The following is a 25,341-nucleotide window of genomic DNA, read 5'->3' on the forward strand; positions in this document are numbered from 1 at the left end:
TCTGTTTGAACGGCTCCAATCATCTTCACCGAACTTTGCATGTTCTTGAATCAGTGCATGTTAATGTAAAGTATTGTAAGTAAATGTATTACTAAAATGTTTGTCTTCTACGACCTCGTCCATATGCATGAATTTAGGAGGACGAAAAGCTGCGATCGCGCCGATGACGAGTCTTCTTTCAAACTTGAGCACCTTCGCCGAAAAAAATGATCGAATCCACTTCAATTTGCGAGAAATTCTGCATGCATAGTTCTTCGTCCTTTCCGCATATTTTTGTCGCTACTGTATTAACTATAATCCCTATTTTCAATAATAAAAAAGAATTAGACAAATTTCTTGACTGAGTGAACATAGAAGGTTGAGAAATCGTGAGTTGTGATTAATCCCTCTTAATTTAGGCAATGCTTTGTTGTTGCTACGTGTAACACTATTAGCGATTGCACAACAGAATCGATACCGTGCAAATATTTCTGCTGCCCTTTTACATGACAGGTGAAAAGAAATTTATAGTACAGAGAGTAACAAAATATCTAGCATTACAGCGCGATAGCCAACTTCATAAAAACGCAATCGCTTTTCCGTGTTCCCTTTTGTGCGATACGCGGCTGTATTTTATCAGAGAATCCCAGTTCGAATGGAATCGGACGCCTGGGTGCAGACTCGAACAACAAAAGGTTAGCGGGCATCAATTCACGTTGTATTTCTAATGGATAGATGGGTCGTGAGTTTACGTTATTCCGGCATAGTTGTAAAATTTATGAGGGGCGAGCGTGCACCTCGGCTCGGTGACGCGGAATAGTGCGTGGGTAATGAACTCGTTGTAAATGGACAAATTCCTGAATACTGCTTCTACAGATATTGTATGATAATTGCGCCTCGCCTAGCTGCAACTACCCGCTCTCCACCCGGACGAGCACTATCGCTTTAACGAGCTAATAATTATCGCTGCCATGGAAAAATCTAATCGGACACTTTCCGTTCTACTGCAGATTTAAATTAGAATATACTACACCGTGCACTATGCAAAGCGCATACGTTTGATCAACACTCTTAGTCGTTCGATTTATTCATTTAATTAGCATGCTAATTGGCAGAAAATATACACGAGGGAGAGACAACACTCGAAGAAACCGTAGAAATTATTTATTTAAATGAGACTTCTCTTCACGCAGAAGTGCATTTCGTATTTTGAGTGTCAACATCGTACTTGTTACACACTTGACTCGACGGTTCGAAGCAGCTAATTAAGTTTCCGTAGTTACAGCGACATAACTGTCGTCGATGAACGCACTAATGAACTCCGCGAACCTCGAACCGTTTGATTTCGATGGAACGCGCGCGTTCTTGTTATTTGTTTGATGTTCCCTTGAACGCCAGTTTTGACAATAAAACTTGGACATTTCGATTGAAGTGGATCCACCGTCGGCTGTGTTTGCTTAACCAAGTGGCTGCTGACCACTCGTGACCGCCAATTCGGTCATTTACGATCATTTGCATTAAACCTATCGTGATCGAAATTGACAGGCTCTGTCAGAGCCACCGGATAACAATCATTCTTCAACACGGCACTAATTTACCTTCACGATACCAGCGAAAGATATTTATTAATATTTTACCGACACGGAATCGAAGCAATTTATTGTACATGTATTAGTTTGATAAACGGAATCAAAATAAAAACGGTCCACGTCAATGGCACGTATTTCCCCTTTCAATCTTAATAATATAACAATGCTCTTAAATTCTTGTAATCTCCAACGACCATAATTTGTATGCATACGCGTCAAGTGTCAAAATATTCGTTTCAGTAAAGGAAATTATGCCGACCCAAAAGCCGTTCGAAAATTAATTATGCCGTCGATGTAGTCGGACGTTTCGATCCAGTAATGAGCGTTCTGTGTAGTCGAATGTTCGACCGATTTCAATAAAATTGACCGTGGGAATTTATGAAATTTCCAGTCGAAGACACGAAGATGAGATTCAGCCTGACGCCGCAGCCGGGAGAAAGTGGTTTCATACAATGGCTGGACGCGATGAAAATGGTCGCCAGGTTGCAGGGAGGCATACCACCGGAGTTTCGGAAGAAGGTGAGTGATAAGAAAAAGCTCGACTGACCCTGTGAACCGTGCACCTCGCACGTTTCCGTATCCTCATCACGAAATATTTGTCGCAGTTATGGCTGACACTGGCGGAACGTCATCTGGAGCAGCGCGGCGTAGATTGGAAGCAGGCTGAAAAGGTCTGCTTCAACGAGTGGAGCAATCCTGACGATGAAGAGCTCGGTATACAGATCGTTAAAGTAAGACTGGGAGACGTACATCCTTTTTGCAATACCGTGCGACGGCGCTCGGACGAATTTCGTGATTATTTTGTTGGCAACGTTCGAGGATTCTCGATGAACGCTCGACGAAAAGAAAAATCTATCTGTTAACACGTTACTTGCGACTGCTTCGTAGTTTTTCACATATCTACGATTCGTGGTGAAGAAGTAAAATTGTTTATGATTTCAATGATCTCTTAAAGAATTTTACAACAACAGCAGCACCTTGAATCACGTTCGAGTAATGCAATCTAATAATTTCTCTTGGGATTACCATGGAAAATTAGCTTTGAAAGCTCAGTTTTCCTGTAGCATCATTCAGAAGTCCACTAATTGCCACATAAATTCGGCTCGGCTTCAAGCGAGAGAAATGGAATTTAATTTCAGCGAGAATTTTCGCAGAAAGTCAAATAATAGATAGAAATCTGAATTGAAATTTCTTTCTGATGCGAGGAATAATTTGCATAATTTAAATATGTACGAGTGTCCGAAGCTCCGTTCACGCAGTCGGATAGAGCTGCACAAATTCGTTACGTAACGACGAAACCATCGACTTATTTAATTCGCGTCGTATTCCCGACGTTTTAGCCGACAGGATGGTTGCATGAAATATTACGCTTCGTAATCGCGAGGAATCTCCGTCTGCGAGAGATAAAAAATTCTTGGAATAATGCTTGACGGTCGTCCACCGCAATAAACGACAAAGAAGTGACGATGGCCGATAAATTATTTCTTTTAATCGACGCCGGAGGAGATTGGACTAAATCTTCCTCGCGGAATCATGGAAAGTTGTTTGCGAGATTCGATTAAGGCTACGATCAAGTATCTTCCAAAATATGTTCGAAAGAATTTACAAATAAAACAGTTCATTGGTAAACAAAGATCGTCCGATCTTTGATAAAGATATAGAAAAATAAAATCGATACGTAGGGATTTGAATGCATCGAGCCACGAAATCGTCAAGATTCGTCCGACCCGAGAGCATTAAACAAAAATTTCCGAAAGTTTCAGTGCAAGACCGAGCCGGATATCTCCTCTTGCATAACTGGTCCAGAAAAATGATCGTGACGCAATTCCAGCCGACAACGCTCGGCGGTATCGCGTCTCGAACGGTCTCGGTCTTCGGCGTATATAATTACAAGCAATTAAATTCCGATCATTAATCACTTCGACGCCGGGCAATTAAATGTCGCCGATGAGCCTTCCAATTAGCTGGGTCGCGCGACGAACGACGAACGACCTTTAACGAACGGACGGGTGTCGGTGGCCGGCGTTTCTCGCATGCGCGAGGAAATCGAAAATTTCTCGAATTTTCTTGGCGCGAGCACGCGAAAATGTCGGGTTCTCCCTCGTTATGTAAATTTAACCGTGCGCGTCTGTGATCGAGTATGGTTGCCGGGCCCTTTCAGGATTTACACAGGACAGGCTGCAGTCTATTTTGCGGCGCAGCTGGCAGAGACAATCAAGCGGTGCTCCGTCGGGTTCTGCTTGGCTTCGCTCGATGGAACAAGTCCGTCGGCTATTGCCAAGGCCTGAACGTGCTGGCCGCCCTCGTTCTGCAAGTTATGGATCGCGCCGAGTCCGCCGCGGTGAAGGTGATGATCTACTTGATAGAAGGTGTCCTGCCCGAGGGCTATTTCGCGGACAATCTGCGTGGCCTCTCCGTCGACATGGCGGTGTTTCGTGATCTCCTCAGGACCAGGCTGCCCAAGCTCTCGAAACACCTCGAGGCGCTGCAGAACGACGCGAAGGACAAGGCGACAGGTTATTCCTTTTCGAGCAAGTTCCTGCAATTTGTTTTCTGTTGGGTCGGCCAATGCTTCGGATTTTCTTTTTCTGGTGCGCGGCGTTTCTGGCAGACCTTCTTGCGATCCATCTCGAGCTCCTTCGCTCTTCTTCGTGGACAGAGTATTTCTTGAATGAACTTGATGAACAGTTGCGACGGTACATGCCTTTGAACGGGTGGCGAAATGGTATCTAAAATTATGCTTCGTAAAGACAATTATTGTATACATCTCGTCGCACATTGTTTCAGTTGTATTTGCTGGACGTGTGAGCCATTTGACTATTACCATTTCAAAATGTCATTTCTGGTCCAGTATTTGTCTAACACGTACAACAGTATTTGTAATTTTCAATGTACGCCCAATGTAATTCTTCCCAACAATCATATCTGTTGTCATATGTAATCAGGAGTACTATTTGTAAGAAGTAGAATGAGTGAGTCGTGGACAGACACGCCAGCCTGTGTTCCTGAAGCGAAGTAAACAATTAAAATTGAATACTCTTCAGGAAAAATCAGTCATTTCTTATAATTGCTAGGCCAATTAAACCAGAAACGTGTGCATTTTGGATGCAACTTATACGAGCTGTAAGATGTTCCACCAGGAAAATCTGAAAGGATTCATTTCCCGGCTCAAACAATTTTCTGTCGAAAGTGATTCGATTATTAATCCCTGGTCTTTTTAGGCAGCAGTTACGAGCCACCTCTGACGAATGTGTTCACGATGCAATGGTTCCTCACCCTCTTTTGCCACTGTTTACCTCAAGAAGCTGTCCTTCGAGTCTGGGATTTGATATTCCTCGAAGGTGATGAGATTCTTCTTAGAACTGCTTTGACCATCTGGGAAGGATTATCAGAGTAGGTGACATCTCTCACTTGAAATTTAACCACACCGATAAATAACAATTCTGTTGGTTACGCGATCATGTTAATCGAACTCGTCGATTGTGCTTTTTGTGTGATAGAGATTGGAGGCATGAATTCTTCTCTGCTCGATTGAAAATGTTTTGCTTCTTCTTGAATTTTCTCTGTGTTCGTTCGATACTGTAATAATCATTCGTTTACAGTCGTATCATGACCGTCACGTCGGCCGACGAGTTTTACAGCATAATGGGCGTCTTAACCAGAGAGATGCTAGAGTTCACAGACACGAATAATCTCATCAAGGTTCGTTATAGGTCTATTTAGACATTAGCAACATAAAGCCAAAATAAATGTTCAAGTCGTATCCGCATCGAATATTTACTTCTAACATCCACCATCTGAAGTTACCGATTGATCAGCGTCACGTGCATAAACATGAAACTGTTAAAATTCATAAAAGTAGCCCATTGTTGGTTCTGTCTTTAAAATTCACACGGTAAAGTCTCGAGCGTTTATTTTGCAAGCGGTCTCGACGCAGGACGCAATGTTTGTCGGCTGTGTATTGAATCGGAGTTATTTATGCGTAGAATATAGTCAGCATGGGACCTTTGCAAGGTGTAACAGGTTTAAGGGAGAAGCACAGATACAATATCACACCGTGGGCAAGAAAACTCAGCGACGACGACGACAGCGATACAGAAGAGGATGAAAGGCTGGCCGTGGCTGCTGCGATGTTCAGCATGGCGCAACGTCTGAAAAAAGGTAAAAGAACCGTCGACCGATGAGAGTACGTTGTCTGTTGTAACAATGGTGTTCTGACAATATCATTCTGTTTTCTGCCGGTGACACGCAAGACATGCTTGTAGATCGTATACCTCAAACAATCGGCGCGCTACAGGCAATGGCGCCCAGCAGCGATCGAGAACGCCTCGCTTTGGACATTAGCACATTGAAGCAACAGTATGCTAAGCTACGGGAACGTCAACGACAAGCACACATCATACTATCTGGTAAATGCTCATTTTCGTCAGAGTTCGATCGTTCGTTCTTCAGGGTTCTTGTTAATCGCTTGGAAGTCGCTGGTCGTTGTTCTCGAAATGGCTATCGCGTTCAAAGAAATGCAAACGAAAATATATACAGGGTTGCCGAAAAATCACTAGATCGAATTTTTCTTGAGAAATAGAAGGGTTATTTTGAAAATGGCCTAGTGACTTTTCGGCTATCTTGTACTTGGCTGCGAAGCTAAATCCGAGCGTAAGTTGCGCGGATTTTTCTGTTAGTTGAGACGAAAGCGTTAACGTTAAGGCTGTGAATGTATGTTCGCTTAAAATAGAATCAGAGCAAAAATGCATAAATTCTTTCTTGACGCAGCTGCATGTGCAAGGCAGACCATGGTACCACCTCCTACTTCTCAGGCCATGAATCATCTTTTAGTGGGCAAAAATGCGCTCGTGAGCGGGAAGAATCGACCCTTGAGTCTACCTTCTGGTACTGCACAGGCGAAGACGCGACCTACACCTCTAAGTCAGAATCGAAGGGACAGACAGGGCATTACGTTGCATTGGAAGGACACGAAGAAAGCGAAGCAGAAAGCTGCGAATGCATCAGGTTCGTGGTCCCCCCTGAACGATTTCGCAGAGATCAATAATACCTATCGCTATTTTATATCTTAATATTTTCGGTTATCCATAGCATCAACGTTACTAATCATGATTACATTGCTAACGTTAGATGTTCAGAATATAACTTGTTGCAATCGACTAGTCGAAATCTGGACGACCGAAAAGTGGGTGACCAAAGGAGATCAGATTTTTGTGTGCGAGTGAATTTATAAATATAAAATGTAACGTAATTTTATGTATTCAAAGCGAAGGTATGCTCGCTACTAAAATGCAATCAGATATAATTGATTACTTCAATGATACGTAAAATTAAAATAAATGCAGTGTATTATCATACAGTGCACATTCAACATTATTTTTCACTGCGCGCTCTGGAAAAATGACAATAACATTTGTACGACAACCAATATAACTGTATTTGACGTAGTATTTTATTCATTTAAAAAATGTATTTGTGAATTGTGTATTAGCTGTCGGTAAGGAAGTAACATCGAATGGTGGTAACATAGAAATCTGTACTATACCTTCTGTTGGCAAGCTATATCGTCCGATGGTTTGTGTTACTGTCTACTGATAAACGAACTCCCTATAGTAATATTGAAATAGAAATTCCTTAGATAACATGGATTAAATTTATTACCGTAATTAATTACTATTTTAGTGCCTGCACAGACGAGGTATAAAAAGTAGAGCAATCACTATATGGTGTTCTGTGTTACTCGACCTAGGGTTACATTGGGTGATTGGTATGTTCCTCAGCATTTGCTCAAATGTGTAGAATCACAGAGACAATGTTAATGAATCAATCTCCCAATGTATTTTTCTATCACGCGAACTTGGGGATCATTAATGTGGGCATATTAGTGAGAATCGAGTATAATGTGGTCATGGTAGTGAGAATAGAGTTGAAAATGATTTAGTATAATTGTTGCAATTCTTGTGATAAAGGCATTTAGTCTCAGAAAAAATATTAGATCACGTTGAAACATCGAAGAAGGATGACCTCCGACTCTGACAAAATTCGCACGACTTTGAAAGTTTTGAGCGCTCAGATTCATGAGTAACGTGTGCCCTATGATCTAGTTCACCAGTTGGCTACTCCCAACTAATCAAAAAAACTAAACTAACAGAACTAAATAAAAAAAAAAAACTTAATCAAAAATATTTCACTTAATTTAAATCAAATTCCTTTATTTCCCAATATTGGAGTTGCAATGAAACCACAGAAACCCCATAAGGTGACTGGCCTACTCCTATATCTCGCCTGTGGTAGAACAATCACAGGCGTTTGGCGATCAGCATTACTTATGGATCGTTATCTGCTCATCCAGGTGCAATGGAGGCTGCTGCGCTGCAGCCGTTGGAAGCTGAGCTGGCATCTCCGAAGCGCAGTAACGGTGACAGCGACAGTGACAGCACGTCGACCGAACTGTGCGACGAGCCAGACCGTCTCAGCGACGTTGACAGCGAAGATCTGACGTCCGCGTCCGAGTCGTACGTCATGGCGACGGACGAAGAGAAAGCATCCCGAGGAGGTGGTTCGCCGATGCCCGAGAAGTCGCTCGGTCGTTCATCGCCCGATGAAAAGAGCGAGCCGGGTGCCGTCGACGCCAAACAAGACTTGGGGCCGACCGAAGAGGGTTTGGGGGACATGTCGATCGCCAAGATCACCGATCAGATCCGACGACTGTCCGCGGAGGATGACAATAATTCAATGGTTCCTCAATCGTTCAGCGCGCGAATCAAGAATTCGCCGGACGACTCGTCGCCGACGGCGATACCGTCATCCACGGAGAAGAATCGGTCCGCTGCCGATCTTTCAGCCGGCTTCGCTTTGGACACCAGCGTCCGAAAATCCTTGGCTCTGGACGATTTCGAGTATTTAGGTATGCGCAGCAGCACGATCAACGTGAAGGACGAAGAGGTCTTGGTGCACGAGAGCCACAAGTCGAGAGGACCTGCGAAGGAAACGGAGGACTTCGCAGGGAGCCTGAAGGATCTGAAGGATCCAGGGCAAGAGGCGACGCCCGCGAGCGTTCGGCAACAAGGTTCGAGCGCGCTCGCGGAATATCCGACGTCGCTGGGCGCGAAGTACGATCATCTTTTCGATCCACCTACACCGGCAGACACAAGCTACGAAAAAATCACGACAGAGAAAACGGACACGAAGAAGTTAGACACGAAGCAGAACGACGTCGCGGATAAGACAGTCACTGCGGACGCTAAATACGGTACAGTGACGGAGACGACTGCTTCGTTAGACACAAGGTATGATAAAATCGCAGATAAAACTAGCCTATTAGACAGAAAGTACGGTGAAATGACAGAGAAATCTATTTTGTTAGATAGAAAGTACGATGATATCGCGGACAAGGCTACTTCGGTAGACACGAAGTACAACAGAACAGGAGAGACAACCACGTTGCAAGCTAAGCTTGGTCAGATCGCAGACGAGACCGTGTCTTTAGACGCAAAGTACGACAAAATCCTTGAAAAGTCTTCTTTGAGCAAGACGGAGACGGATGTAGCGACGGACAAAACGTTTGACGATTTACTGGACAGGAAATTTGATAATGACTCGAAACGCGATGAAATCAAAACGGCTCCTGCGGACACGAAGTACGAGAAACTCGCGGGCCCGACCTCGTTGAATGCTAAAGTCGATACGATCTCGAAGAGAGCCTCTCCGTTGGACACGAAATTCGACAAAGTAGCAGGAATCGCTGTGTTGTTAGACACAAAGAGAGACGAGATTGAAGACACGAAGTACGATAAGATATCGAGCAAGCCTACTTTATTAGATTCGAAATATGATCAAATCATAGACGGAGTCGCTCCATCGGACACGAAATACAACAAATCCAGTTCGTTGGACGCAAAGTACAATGAAATTAGTTGTTTCGACACGAAGTACGACAAAATAACAGAGAAAGTATCGTTGGATACGAAATACGATCAGATCATAGAAAAGACGTCGCCCCTGGACTTGAAGTTCGACAAAATCCCGGGTAAGCCCGTTCTGGATCTGGGATGCGAGAATGGGGACCGATACAGGTCGACCTTCGACTTCTCTAGCAGAATGTCCTTGGACACGAACGCGTACGAGCCAGCGAAAGTGAGTCCGGTTGTTGAACAACCAAGCTCAGTGGGTATAGAAAGAAATCTGTACTGCAAGACGTATGTTGGACACCTGCCGATCTCGCCAGTGACCGTCGATCAAAAGTTGAGTCAGCTGACGTCCGTGCACGCAGCGAACATCATTACGGCGCTGGCTTCGGACTGTGCTAACTCCCAAGTGTTGGAGAAGCCGTACTTCATGGATAGGATAGAAAGGGTACAGACGAAAACGTATTCGGACCTGAAGAAGAGTCCCCAGACGCCGGAGAGCAACAAGTCCTTTAGCTCCGGGGAGACTATGGGTCCCGACACGAAGCTCTCCGGCATGGCCATCAGCCCAAGAACTCCGGTCCGGTCCGACTCGCGGGACTATCTCCTGGACAAGTCGGTGTCTTCCTCCGTGAGCTCGGACTCGAAGACACTGGTCTTTCGCTCCGGGGACTCGGACGTGACCAGAGACAGCGACAAGACCGACACGAAGAGGACCAGCTTCGAGAAGTCCAACTCGCTGACGCCGATCAGCACGGACTCGCTGAGGCTCAAGTCTGAGACGAGCCCGAAGCTGATCGTCAGCAGCTCCAGCGACTCGTGCAGCCCCGGTAAAATGAAGTCTTCCGAGAGGTCGTTCAGTTCGGACCTTCAATCGCCAATAAGTGCCAACTCGATCAAATATACCTCGAATTACAATAGACGCGGCCAGGACAACCTGTCCGGCTCGCCGATGGACCTGAGCACGGCGACCTCGCCGTTCTATCCGATCTCGAACCCGAACCAGAAGACCCCTCCGTCGCCTTATAGCGTTTCGAGGCAGAGGTCCAGCCTGGACAGCACAGAAACATCACCCGAGCAGAAGTCGAGCAGCTCGAAGGAGTCGAACAAGTATCTAGGCTACCAGTCCAAGTTCGACTCGACCCTCAAGTCCTCGAGTCCGGTGGCCATGAAAGACTTGGACACTGGGGCGACCAGGAGAGAGGAATACAGAAGAGACTATAACACGAAAAAAGAGGCCTCGAGTGACCGGAGAAACGGGGACAGCGATGTTCACTATTACCAGTCAAGCAGCAGCGATTACTATCGAAAGGATAAAGACCTGGATGACGGCGGGGATGATCCTCTATCGGAGAAGGACGTGGTGCCGTCGTTGCCGTTGGAGAAGCTGGATAAGCATTACTTGAACTACAATTATCGGCACAGAGACAAGTCGAAGATGCTGGAGAGAAGTTCCAGTAGTCTGGAAAGCAGACGATTCGTCGACATGAAGTCGTCTGTCTCCTCGGACGAGTTCAACGCCACCATGGTGAAGAAGAGGTCGAGCGATATTCTGGAGGACATCAAGCACTTGGAGGCGAAGGCGAGCGAGGGGTCGTCGGACTCTGGGATATCGACGAAGAAGAGTTACATGTGGGAGGACTTGAAGAGTCTGGAGGCTAGGAGGCAGGACACTTTCTCCGACTCCGCGAGCACCTTCTCGAAACGTCGTCTGGAGATACCTGACATCAGCGTGACAGGCGAGGGCAGGAAATCCTATATTGTGCATCCGATGATCAGTATCGACGAGAACGCCGACAGCATACTGAACACTGTGGCGCGTAGTCAGAACAACGGGGACCCCGATGACGGCAGAGAGTCGAAGTTAGGCGTGTGGACGAAGGTGAAGCCTCGGAAACGAGGCGACAACGGTCGTAGAAACAGCGACAGGGCGCTGAAGATCATTCAAGAGAACTCCGTGATACTTCAGAAGATCCTCGCCTGCCAGGCGAAGAAACGGCTGCCGGATCTTGAAGAGATATCCAAGGAGATCAGCATAAGTCCGATCAACGAGGAGATCTCGAAGATCTTCAGTCCGATTCTAGAGAAGATGGGGCTGAACGAGCACGAGATCAACGAGGAACTGGCCAGGATCAACTTCAAGGACTTCGACAACATGACGGCCACCAGCGTGTCCGAGTTCGACGCGAAGATCAACGAGGAACTGTCGAGGCTGTCGCTGATCGACGACAACGAGCATATAGATCACTTCGACGTCGACGAGGTGATCGCGCATCAGTACTCGGACACGAGGGAGGCTCTGATTGATCGGAAGATAAACGAAGAACTATCCAAGCTGTTGCTGAACTACGAGGACCGTTCACCGGCGAGCATCGTCAACCTGGAGAAGGGATCCAGTCAGAACGTCAGCGAGATCGACGGTCTCGACATGTCCAGCATTTCCACCAATGTTTTCTCTTATAAGTCCTCGAACGACTCTATAGACACCAGAAGCGATCTGACGACGACGCAAGAGCCAACGTTGCCGGTCGAGAAGTTCGCACAATACGCTGAGAAAGTGTTGCCGTACAATGTGTCCAAGTACAGAGACGACGACTCATCCCCTAAAAGCGACATAGACATATACAGAGAATTGGAGAAGCTAGATCAGATCTCTTCTGCCCAGGTGCTACCGCATCCAATCCTGGAGCTTCCCCAGAAGGAACTATCCTCCATCCCGTACGTCCCGAACACTTCTCCGTTCAACGACGTCCCGCCGATTCGATACACAACGAAACCGGTACAGTACGACACGTCGCCCCTGAAATCCGCCTACGATCCATACAAAACCTTCGACTTCAAGCCGAAACTGTCTCCCAAGCACGCGACCACCAACCCCTTCGTGGCTGCCTCCTACGATCAACCCGTCATCGACACCGCTTTCGAGTACATGAACAACAAGCCCGATCTGTCCGTGAACGCTTACGACACGCATCTGAAGAGTCCGATGCTGACGAAAGAGTCGCTGGAGTTCCGCGTGAGGTACGACGAAGAGCCGTCCAGGGACATCGGCGCGGACTATATGTCCCTGCCGTCGGATCTAGCGCTGACATCGAGCAAGTCTCCCTATTATAGCAACGGGAACAACGAGCCGTTGACGCCCACGAAGTACGTGTCCAAGGAGGAGAGGTGCCTGGACCCGACCGCCTCCTCTTTCATGGAGTACACAGGTGAGCCGACGGACCTGCGTCGCAAGTACGACCCGTTGTCCCCGAAGGAGTACTCGCACAAGAGCGCGGAGTACGACAGACACCTGCTGCCTTCGATAGAGGGCTCGTACCTGCCGACGAAACACCTGGACTATCACGCCCTGTCGCCGAATCACCAGTTCATCGATCAACACTTCTCCGCCGCGGCGAACCATTACGCGTCGAAGCTGTCCCCAGGCTTCGCCGACGAGACCAAGCGTCCCGTCTCGCATCCCGAGTTCCCCGGAAAGATCACCATCGGCAAGTACACCGAGCTGACCGACAGAGGAATGGCCAGCAGCTACCAGAAGTCCTCGCTCAGCCTGGGGAACATAGGACACTCGAGCAGAGGAGTGGAGAACAACTACAACACCCTGATCAGCCCGAAGACGCAGTTCAGCCCGTTCCCGGTGAGGAACGCGGCCAGGAAGCCGAACGAACTAACCCTGAAGCTGGGCCTCTACCCGCAGAAGAGCCCCGACATGGGACAGCTGAAGAGGTCATAGTGCGAGACTATTGATACGCGCTGGTTCAGGTTCTACCTGGTTGTCGGGCTCGTCAGGTGTGAAGAGGGTGAATGTTACGTGGTGACGAATCAGTGATCGGGCCAGAGCTGCCCGGAGCCTTGGTGACATTGACGACGAGACAGTGGGCCTAAGTTATTTGTCCCCGTTGGGGCCCGTTGCTGCTGAACTTTGCGATTACAGTGAATTCTCGATATATGTCAACAACACGAGGCATACCCGAGTCCCTGTTATGTTTACACTCTTCGGCGTCCGAGGACTCTCGAGCTTCGCGGCCCCTCACCGGGTATACCCCGCGGTAGCGGGGATATTTCCGCGACGTTTATCATCCAGGCCTCGGCGACATATATAGAGGAATTGCTGTATATGACGTACAGTGTTACAAATCGATTTAATGTTCGTACCGAATGCATTTGAACGGTGTAACTGTTTCGAAGCACGCGTCTGCCTCGCGTGATCGACGACGGATAACGATCGATATGCAACCGCCGATCGGTTGCTGTCTTTTCGCGCGATGTACCTCAAGAGCTCGGAGCAGAGGCGGGCCCGGCTTCAAGACGTCACGAGATATTAGAAGAATATCGCTCAACAGATCGAACGTTGAATTTTCACGTACTGTCGCATACTTCCCCCTCCCTCTTTAGCGATAATCATTAACTCCGTTTTCTCCGAATGTTTATAGTCTATGAACGTTGACTAATTAAACGAACGTTTTTTACGAGCTCTGCTTGAAACGGCTTCACGAGAATCTCCAACGTTCTCCCTTTCGTTCTTTGTCTCTCTCGGTGACGTTTCTGTTGAGAGAGAAGAGGAAGAGGAAAAGAGAGAGAGAGAGAGAGAGAGAGAGAGAGAGAGAGAGAGAGAGAGAGAAAGAGAGAAAATAACGCTTGCCGAACAGCACTAAAGATCCATGCGGAACGTACACACTTGCAATTTCTAATGCGATGCCTTCGATCTCCCTCCAATCTCGCAAAGAAACCTCGTTATCACGTCTCGATTATTCAGTACGTTGCGATTAGTGGCCCCGAAGTGTGCACGAGAAGCTCGAACGAGAGCAAGACAGAGAGATAAAGGTGGTGAGAGTGAGAGAGAGAGAGAGAGAGAGAAGAAGTTTTGCGCGAAAGAAAAAGAGAGAACGTTACAAAATGCCTTCCATTCCTCCCCCCCAGTGGGTCCGCTTTTGACAGTGATCTCGCACGCGATCGTCAATCACGGCACTGATCACGGGACTGTGGTAACGTGAAATTTCCTCCGAAAAGATACAATATTATAGCCGCGAGAGATTGTATAAAATTATAGAAGTTGTTATATTCAACGGGAGCCGCGATAGTGTTTAATTTGTCCGTGCGTTTGCGCAGAACTCGGCCCGCGCACAACACGACCGGCGCCGTTTCCATCGAGACGGAGTGGCGTGCGATTAGCCTAACGCCGGACACGAAAGGGGAGTGCGAGGAGAAACAAACAAACTGTACATAACGATAGAGGGATGTTGGTTGTATATCGAGCATACGAGAAAAAGAAACTGCAACAGTCGCTCGAGATCTTTTTATATTGAATGAAAAAGAAAAGGAACGAAACGAAACGTAGTATTTTTAGATGTTTCTAATAAGATGATAATCCCCGTGTCGTTCGACGTCATCGCGCGTGCTGTGAGCTTGGCCGAGCTGTGCTTGAACGTAAACGTCACGCAGATTCTTCTGTTGAGGTCCGAAGCGAAAACGTACGCAATAATTCGTTGTTGGCGAACTATGTTTTAGTCTGTCGGCATACTCGAAGCCCTGTACGCGCTCCGAAATATTCAATCGAGAAACTACGTATAATTTGGACATCTTCCTAGCTCAATTTAGTATTTATTTAATTAAAACTGGCGCATTTGTTGCTTTTACGCTGGTCCGACAACTTTTAGATTGACATTTGGCGAATTCAGTTTGATCATAATAAATAGGTGAACGGTCTTTGTCGAATTTATTTATATATTTCTATTATATGTTCGTATAATCTATATATATTATATATTCTATTTACATATATTGATCTCGGGTCAGATTGCACCCCGAAATAAATGTATAGCGAGTCCTACAACGATACGTGACAGATAAGAAGTTGAATAATGGAGCGCTACCTCCACTGTAATAATTTTAAATATCGAGTTCACGAAACCGAGGTAAATGTTATATTTGCTAACGGTAATGTAGATACTGTAAGCACCCTTTTTTATAGTTTTTACTACAATTACAGTAACGTTTCTTATCCCAACAGCGGTTGCTTACACAAAATACATTGATAGTTCCAAGCGCGTACAGGTCTCGACTAAATACTATCTCGGTTTTTGCGTGTGAATTTTTTCATATTTTATAAGAGCAGATTCGCGAAACTGGGAATTATGTTCAGTAATATTTGAAACGGTCGAGTATTCGTTGAATCCTATTATCGTTGCATAAAGGTGTTAGAATGAAACGAGTTCATTTCAAATTGATTCCGATCGGCTTGCATAGCGAGTAGGTGAACCATTACGTCCAATAAACCCGTTGATGGCAGGTAGATTCGTCAATTCGCAATTCGACGCGTGAAGATTTTTATACGGACCGTTCCGATCTGCCGTTCGTTTTTTTCGGTAAGGCGAATCGGAGGACGACGACAAAATTACCGAAGTAGCTGCGTTCATGTGCCTCTAGACACCGCAACAGAAAAACAAGGCAACACAATTCGATAAAATTACAAGAATCTTTCGGACGTTTCAATCCAGCCGTGCGCCATTGTCGGAAACAAATCAGTTCGCTCAGAGTCTCTCAGAGACATGATCGTAATAAAATGATAACGAAACGATGATTGAGGTCCACCGACTTTGAGCAGTCAATGTATTTCTTTCCGACTTCCACGATATCAGAGACGCACTTCTTGATATCGTTGTCGCTCATTTGCCATGATTTCTAGATATTGAAGATTCTCTCAGACATTCTCCACGTATCTGCACCGAATTCCACGCGACTCGCTAGCTCACTGCAAAGAAACGCTGAGGAGACCAGTGTTCCCATGGATGTATCAGACACGTAGGTCCCAGCACACAAAGCTTCTGCAATAACTTCGCATTCGTCTGAACGATATGTACCTTCTCTGTCGCGTAAGAAACCTGTGGTGAAGAGTAAACGTATTCGAACAGGGTTATGGGAACGCACGTTCGTCGGAAACTTATGTAAAAGGTCGAATCGGCGAAGCAAAATCATTCTAGTTTCTCGCTGCGAGCTAACCTGTCCGCAACCATTTCATTATTATCTTAAAACAACCACCACTTTGCTATACTGGCTTCAGGAAACTTTTTGTTTGTCTTTTTCTATTCTATTTTACATTGAATTCAATATGCCTCAATTTATGTGTTGCGTGTGCGATTGAATTCATTGTAACAAATGAAGAAACAGAGAATAGAATTAGCATCGAAAGAATTTAAAAATATGTTCCCGTTAATTTTAAATAATTGTAATTATGAACAAGAGAGATCAAATTTCATGTGACTCCTGTAATGGAGACTACTTTTATTTTGCACAAAGGCCCGCGGGCTAACAATTGCATCGAGGAGCAGGAGAAGAATGAGTTTGCTCTCGCCGGGTGGCAGAATTGTAAAACGATGAATCTATTCGCACGAGTATCCTAATCGCGCGCTGTCCGAGCGAAGAGAACTATATTTTCCTGGCAAACTGGACGAGAGGACGAGAGTAGAAGAAAATTCGGTGAACCGAGCGGTAGGTTCAGAAGCCTGTGAGGAATAGAAAGTATTCGTAAAGGTGCATCAACGAGGCATTCAGCGCGTTAAGCTAACCAAAGGTGAAACAATCTAGACGTAGGTAGCTGATAAGAGATCGATAATAGAGCGTTGTTCATTGTGTCCTGTAAAAGCGTGCCCATTTTCTTTCCCCTCCGTGACGGAGAAACAGAACTGACACGACTCGAGCTTTTTCCGTTCCGTACCGATCCGTAAATTTCGGTTCTCCTCGGTTCCGAACAAGTTCCCTTCGAGCACGTCTGACGACGCGTGTTGCCACCTGTCGTTCTATTTTCTTTTTTTCACCCATGATTTATCGATTGCTCGTCGACGGACGAACATTGCGCGCAGGGACGGGGTTCTTTTTCTACGGAGATAATCGAAGGGAGGTTAGCATAATCGAGAACGATGGTGTTGAGAGTGTGCGTCGTCCACGTGCGACCACCGTTGCGAACGTCGATGGAGGGCACATGAATCCTACGAGAGAAGTCGTTTATAAGAGAAGCGTTATATTTACAAAAGGTGTGGATGAGAAGTTGTTACGTGGCGTTCTGTGAGAGTCGTTGTAAATACCTGTCGGTACGAGTGATGCCAGATACAAGACTGTATATTTGAAGAATATAGAGCTATAAGTCGTTATGAATAAATAAACTGAATAAATATATTGAGAGAGAAACCACGCCCGACTCGTTTCAACTCCAAAATCCGCGTTCCCGTGGGTTCCGGCGCGTTTCCCGTGGCCGAGGAATTTTCACTATTATTTCGCTGGGCGGACGCAGTTTTTCGGTAATTATTAATGTTACGCGGTAAGTAAAGATTTAATAGAATAATCCCGACCAGCCGCGAGCAGTTTGCGCACTCGCGTGTAAATTAAACGGCCGCGGGCTATTTTTGCTCTACGAGAGGAGGAAACGGCACGAACAAATATTTTTCATCGTAAACGCCTAGTAGGATTTCGGACGGTATCGGCATTCTTGGGAAACGCGGTTTTCGTTGTTGCGTTAAAAATGATCATTCGGAGAGCCTGTGGGTAATCGATTCTCGGTTAAAAAGCCTGCCTTCCCTATTTTCCCGACCGCGTCGATATCTTGTGCCCGAGTGGATATTTCATTTCGTTAACGCGATTACGAATGTTCGCGCTCGCGGAGTATCGCGAGCTCATTTTAATTGGGATTACGTTTCAATTAAAACTCCGTTCCCATTAGGCGGAAGCGTTGAGTTTTCGAGAATAATTGATACGAACAACACGTTATCCGATTGCGAGGCCGGATAAAATATGCATGTTTGCCAATCAAGAGGTGTCCAGGGTTAAACACCTGCTCGCACAACTCCCCACCACCTGGACAAATATGAGATTACCGGGCTTCCTCCTGTCGGGATTTATGCGTGTACAATCACGTCTGCCGTGCGAGACGTACCTGGCAAATATTGATACCTTCGAGTCGCATAAAATTCCAACGATCCACGACATCCGTGACGACGCTGCTCGCTACTGTCTCGAAATGTTTGCTAATTAAAATCGCGCTTGCGTCCTGGAAATTCACTTGCTCGGATTTTCTTTAATTAAGCGGCTGAACTGGTGTGGCAATAGCGTTTTAAGGCTACTTTATAATTTTTTGCGAAAGTCTAATACAAATTGTTACTACGAATTTGAATGCTTTGGATTTATCCGTCTTGATGGTTACCAAATTTTTTTACACAATTAAATTTTGTCACAACCATTTTCCAACATTTTTGTCTGTAAGAGGCTGGAAAAATTAGAGAAAAAATACACTTTGACGTAATCGTACTACCACTGACAGCTTATACATGTGTCGTAAACATGTGCAAAATTTCAGTTCGTTTAGTACATTAATTTTTGAGATATCCTGGCAAGCATTTCGGAAAACATGTGTTTCACTTCCAGATACGCTAGAACACAATCTAAATAGTTCTAGTAAATTATCCTCGTAATCCTTTCGTACCCATAAAAAAATTTTATTTATAAACATCGTTTCATCTAGTGAATATCTATAAAAAGTGGTGTTTTACTTTCGAGAACGATCAGTTCATTTCAGAGTTAATCGTTCCTATAACTTGGCTCGCTTGTCCGACCATGAAACACTGTTTCCACTTACTGCGAACACGTAGTTTCATTAGCCTCATTCTTTCAACAATCCTCCTGTTAGTTAATGTCTATAATTACTAAAACGAGCGGTAATCATAATTAATGAGTACGTGTACCATTACTGCGTTTCATGGTGTCTCACAAGCTTGAGGAACAATTGTGTGAATCGTGAAATTATTCATGTACAACGAATGAACTAATTTATGACACATTTATCTACTCTTCTCATCGTTCTACTATGAGAATGTTGCTACTTTTGCTCGAGTATGGTCATGTCACTTTCAAACGATCATAATTATTAAAAGGAGAAGGAAATTTTTATGTTTCCTCGAATCGATGGAGAATATTTTCATTTTGTTTGTACTACGCTTAGCCAAGAACGAGTTTGCGATAATAAATTACATTTATTAAAAACGCTCTCCTTGCCACAAGGACAAACCTTCTAAATCTGATTGGATTTACAAATGACTTTTTAATATTTCACGAAACCGTGAACGTGTCAGGTACAGAGTAGCAGGAGTTGCAAAAAAAAAAAATAGATAAACATTGCACGAAATGAATTGATGTCCGGCCGTTTTTACAAATATCCGTGGACAGCGTGTGGAACGTGTCCGAATCCGCGAGGTTGAATATTTTTTTTCGGCCAAATTCGTGATCAGCCGGCTCGCTTTGAGCACGTCGCAAATTTCGGGCTCGTGCTGACGCCGCCCCGCCAAAGGATACAAAAGTTTAATAAATCCATTTAGCACGTTTAATAGGGGAGGGACCGTATGCGCCCGTCGCTTATTGCCGACGCAACATATTCAGCAATTTGTCCATTCGATGAGATATCCGGCTCGCAATTTATCCGTTTGGCAAAATGACAATTCGACAGTTTGCCCCCGTGCATGACGCGCCCTCTCGTCGATTGGACACCGTCCCATTCGGCTCTACGGCTCTTTCATTCAATATTTTTTCTCTCGCGTCGTCATAAATTCGTTTATTTTCCTTTACCCCCTTTCGCCACGGTCCCGTTCCATTAACCGCGCGCGCGTGTGATACAATTCCCTTCTGATAATTCCGTAATTCCTAAACTCGCTGCTGCACGTTCCGAGGAATATTCATGCGCGATATTCAATTTTCGCGGAGTGTCATTAAGCCTCAATATATCAAAACCGATACCACTGATTTCATTCTGGTATTTACATTTAATAAAATCGCGATCATTGGAAAAATGTTGTTCATAAATTTACTGTTTCACTCCTCGATATTGTCAGCATATTTTCAGCTTTCTATGGTTTCTAGCTATCCATTGACAGTTTTAATGAGGGCAGAGGAACTGGTACGTTTTCTCACATTTTTTAAAAATATAAAGCTATATTTAACAAGATGAGGACATGATCAGCCCAAGAAATATTGTAAAATCATAATGATATTATTGTTACGTCCCAGGAGGGACGGATTATGATTTTTTACGGGATAGGACGCAGTTTCGAACCTACCTGCATTCACCGGCTACGGTTCGGGAAATTGAGGATTGTTTAAATAACTTATATTCTTATTTTCAAGATAAACAACAATAAAATTATTGATTTATTCAAAATTGGGTACTGAATCAGATATTTTAAATATGATTTTATAAATAGAGATTATATGTAGTTAGCGCCTAAACTAGATAGCTTACAAATATTTCGTATAATAATAATGTTAATTTTTACCGAGTCCCTGGGTTAGTATCGCTTCACAAATGTAGTTGTCGCAGATCGCAAGTCCAATAATCGCAGCCGCAGGTCACCAATTCCAAATCACCACTTACACTGAACTTTTGTTAAACCTTAAACCTTTACTGAACTTTATTAAACCTTCACTGAACTCTACCAGAACCTTTTTGTGAACTCTACTGAACTTTAAAACTTTAATGACTGAAGAAAAACTCCATGATGAACTGACAAAACTTTACGATTGAATGAATGAATCTTTGTGGGGGTGGTTCCCTTTTATAGGATGGACAGTCCATTGTTTCAATAGAGGATATTGATTTAATCTTCTAATTTTTCTATCTAATGCGCGTCACTCTTACCATGGGATCAGTGTGCCTTCTTGGAACTTAGTGCAATTGGACACACTTTCTGTTTATTTTTCAGGGTGACACCGATCTTTGCTGCGTCTCTCGCAGGAGGATAATTGGAATTGTTTTGTGCTCTAGCTTCCTAGAAATTTTAACATCTATCTTAATCCTATTTATTTCCTTCTCCTCGCGTGACATTATTGGGTTTCAACAATAGTTCATATTAATTCTTTGTCTGAAGTTTTATTCGTTTGATTCTTGAGAGGTCGAACCACCGGACATGACACCATCTTACTTCCTAGAATCTTAACGCTTATCTTAATCTTATTTATTCTTCTCTCCTCGCGTGGCATAATTTTTTATTTGAAGTTTTATTTGTCTTATTCGTGAGCGATCGAACCACCGGACGTGACATTATATTAAGCAAACAACATTTCTAATGACCGCTACGTTTAGAGTAGCTCTCACAATACTGTGTTCTAATCGATGACACAGAGGACGAAGGATGACTTACCGACACCATAGCGCACATCCCCGAAGTCCTCGGACTTGTAAAAGTCCATTCGCCAGCGTGTCACCGCGAAAAACGTTCCACAAAAGTTTCGCGCTCGTCGTCAGCACCGACCGCCCGATTCTATTTACCGTCAACATTTAATTGCGAACTGGCGAACAACCATCGGCACACCGAATCCTGGCGATTGAAAAAATACGTGAACTAAATCCGAAACGATCCGCAGGTTGGTCCGCTTCGCGACTCGAGCCGCAACTTCAGCTTCCAGCTGGTTAGGGAGACAAGAGTGGAACGCACGGTCCGGGGCGAGCAGAAATGAGATATTCCAGGGTGGTGAAGAGTAATGATAAGGGGGCGGAGGGGTCGTTGAATGACGCTACCGTAAGAAGAATAAAGGAGAGTAGACGCGAAACTTCGGGGCGAATGGAGACGCGAAAAAGGGAGATGAAGACGAGAGAGCCGGAGACCGAGAGAGGACGGTCGCAGAAGAGAGCTCACGGAAATGAAGGTACGTAAGGTAATATGTACCTATCCCGTTATGGAAATGAGAGCAACCAAACGCCAGTGTTTGTGTGCCTGTGTATGTGTTTCTGTGTCCGTCTATGCCCAAGAGAGAGAGAGAGAGAGAGAGAGAGAGAGAGAGAGAGAGAGAGAGAGAGAGAGTGGGCTAGCAGCCGCCAACTAGAGACATCCGCTGCATCTCTAATACGTCGTCGTGCTTCCAGCTTTTGCTTCTTATCCCCGCGATGCGCCCAATGACAATGCATCTTTGGCGCTTCTCCGGTCCTCGTTACACCCAAGAATCTTATCACGGAGCCGGAATAATCGAACAGAACGCGATGCTTCTTGCTCACGGCGCTCCGTGAGCCGGGATTCAAATGGCGGTTCGATTAGGCGAACCCGACGATGCGTCTCTGTCGCGATTAATTACGAAGACACGCGGCTCCACAGTAAATTTCAACCTTTTTCCAACGGCGATCGGGATGAAATATTGGCAGACGCGGTCCGGAGGCTGAGAAGGTCCGGTACATTTTCGAGGATATGAATCGTGCAGACAACATGAGTGTTTTTCATAAAGTAATTGGAATATGATCAAAATCGACGCACGATAATGAAAGCTATGCAGGAACTTCCTCTAATAAAAAATGTCGGATCGATGAACCTGGTTGCACGCATTGATTGAAACCGTGATTTAATTTTGCGATTGGAAAACACGCACGTGAATATGTAGATTTTCTCAAATTAATTTTTTCGTAGAGAATAACTAATAATCGTGCTCCGGCGGTCGTTGAAATATTGTTTTACTGTGCTTTGTAAGCTCGCATTGCGAATGCATAAAATCTGCATTGTATTATTACGGCGCCATAATTAGATCGAGTATAAAATTGATTGCAGGTTGTTTAAACGTAAATTACAGCTGGTAATGGATAGGTATAATGTTTAACTTGAAATTTTAATTAGTGCTACACCTATATGAGAACCGTTTGGCATTATCAAAATTTCAATCATAAACCATTCCACCGCGAAACAAGACGTGCTTCTGCAAAACTATGAATGAAAACATTTCAACGCGGTTCATAATGATATTTAACATAAATTAATCGTTTCGCAGCAAACAACGCGACGAAAACATTTACGTAAATCTGAACAATGTTTCGAGACATTCCGATGTGTTGCCACCAATTTCAATTTACATTGAAGATGGCTGCTTCCATACCGCGATCTGTTAGCTTAACTTCGTCTCGTATAAAACTAAACTTATAAATATGCCGTAGATTTATATATTTACAGCAAGCCCAAAAGTTATCGAGCACAGATAAAAGTTCGTTACATTTTTACTCGGGCGAGTCCATCGGCGAAATAACAAATTCCTCGAATCTGCTTTTTCCTGAAATGTCATTCAAATATTTTAATTGAAAAACCTTTTTTTGAACCGTTTCGCAGTACTTAAAAAACGAATTTAAATATCGCTGCAATATGCACGCACAGCTTTCACCGTGTAACCAACAAACATTTGATTCAATCTGTACACAATAAAAGCAATACGAGTATTATACGGTAGAGAAAAATATAGTATATATAGTGTCGTTTGAAAATCGACGAATAACGGGGCGCCCAGCAATTTTCCGGCAGAATTATACGGTTACAAAGGAACACGATTTTCTCGTTACAGGTGGCCCCCATGGTTCGGTAGATTGACCGACTGTTTGTACCAATGGCGACGATTTTTCTCGTGATAAATCGAAGAAAATTACCGGGCGAGGGCAGGAAACGGGTGTGTGTGTGTGTGTGTGTGTGTGTGTGTGTGTGTGTGTGTGTGTGTGTGTGTGTGTGGGCCGCGCATTGAAATTCCGGCGGTCCTGTAAAAATCGGTTTTGCAGAGGATGACCAGGGGAAACCGGGAGTGTTCCGCGCGGCACTCGATTGATCTGCATTGTAATGGGAAAATTTGGAAGTGCGCGTACTTTGGTCTTCGCTCGAATTACCAAACCATTTTCGAGGAAATTTCGAACGGAAAAATGTGGCCGACGCGGCGCGGACGAAGGGAACGCGGCGATCTGCATTTTAATACGAAAATACACGGGGGAGAAGATGGTTACGTTGCACCGGGAAAAGATAAAACGGTTTCACTTGCGCCGGCACCGGTTTTCCGCGGAAGTCGAACACGCGTAGTTTTTTTGTTTTTTTTTCTTTTTTCTTTTTTTTTGTTCGCCGAAACCCGACCATCGAAATTCATACCTCGTGCCGCGCCAGCACATCGTTGCGTTCCGCCCGGCGAAATTTTCAGCCGGCATTAAAAATGATTATTTGAATGTGAACAATTTTAATTATTCCGGTCGGCCCGTTTACAGGGAAATCGACGGCCGGCGGAGCATTATACCGAACGATCGTTCCGATCTGGACGTGCAGACAGGATTTTTCAAACAGCCGACAAATTATTTCGAGGAATGTTTTTGTAAATTCGGAATGCCAGGCACTCACGCGCCGGTTCTCTATTTTACCGAAAAATGTTTTTATCGAGGCGGCGACGCGCTGTTGTCTGCTGGACAATGGATTTTGTTGTGTGGAATTTGCAGATGTGTTTGGAGACACTTTATATTATTGAAACAGGTATTAAGAGGCGATCGCGTAAATTTCAATTGTATTGAGATTCCACCGCTTACGATTCAACTGCGGATTTTTATGTAAAACAACAATGTTTTGCCTCGTGCGCAAGGAATCAGTAACTAAATGGATATATGTTCTTTTTTTAGGAATTTCAATAGATTTAAAGTAATATATTCACATTTTTATGTTCTTTTAATCATCGTGGTATTTTAACTTTCATGTACTCGGTCTTCTTATTAATGCATAAAATCTACGGTCTCCTTATAACGTTATGGAATAATTAAACGGATGGCGTCTTCTGATTGGACTAAAATTGTCACATCGTGGATGATAATAATCATTTATGTTATGAACGTTCTTTTAATTTTGTCAGGTCATATTAATGATTCGAAGAAGACCTGTCAGATAATTTGATGAAGCTTTCCTAAAATACTTAAAACCCCTCCATAATTTTTGTTACAAATTCTCAGATGTATATTCTGAACAAGATCGTGGAATTATTCAGTAATTGTGTCGAAATAATGAGGTTAAAAGAAAACCTTGAAAATTTTACATTTTCACGTACCTACACTGTTCTCTGACATC

The 25,341-nt window shown here is 44.5% G+C and overlaps 1 protein-coding gene across 9 annotated transcripts in view; it reads left to right on the plus strand.

The window, feature by feature from the left end:
- The window catches only part of LOC143353560 (uncharacterized), a 33,756-nt gene extending 20,431 nt beyond the window's left edge, over window positions 1-13,325 (plus strand). For 3 of the 9 annotated variants that reach the window (XM_076786975.1, XM_076786983.1, XM_076786981.1), the window contains 9 exons: window positions 1,960-2,087; window positions 2,174-2,299; window positions 3,730-4,103; window positions 4,794-4,961; window positions 5,171-5,270; window positions 5,555-5,729; window positions 5,822-5,977; window positions 6,339-6,575; window positions 7,921-13,325. In XM_076786975.1, the coding sequence (XP_076643090.1) occupies window positions 1,960-2,087; window positions 2,174-2,299; window positions 3,730-4,103; window positions 4,794-4,961; window positions 5,171-5,270; window positions 5,555-5,729; window positions 5,822-5,977; window positions 6,339-6,575; window positions 7,921-13,208 (6,752 nt within the window). In that variant the 3' untranslated portion in view covers window positions 13,209-13,325. Of the gene's footprint in view, window positions 1-1,959; window positions 2,088-2,173; window positions 2,300-3,729; window positions 4,104-4,789; window positions 4,962-5,170; window positions 5,271-5,554; window positions 5,730-5,821; window positions 5,978-6,338; window positions 6,576-7,920 lie in introns of all 9 variants that reach the window. The other 6 variants (XM_076786977.1, XM_076786984.1, XM_076786980.1 and 3 more) reach the window with 5 other exon arrangements.
- The last annotated feature ends 12,016 nt before the right edge of the window (window positions 13,326-25,341 follow it).

The sequence above is a fragment of the Halictus rubicundus genome, chromosome 4 (genome assembly GCF_050948215.1).
Source record: "Halictus rubicundus isolate RS-2024b chromosome 4, iyHalRubi1_principal, whole genome shotgun sequence".
In the NCBI taxonomy this organism is placed as follows: Eukaryota; Metazoa; Arthropoda; class Insecta; order Hymenoptera; family Halictidae; genus Halictus; species Halictus rubicundus.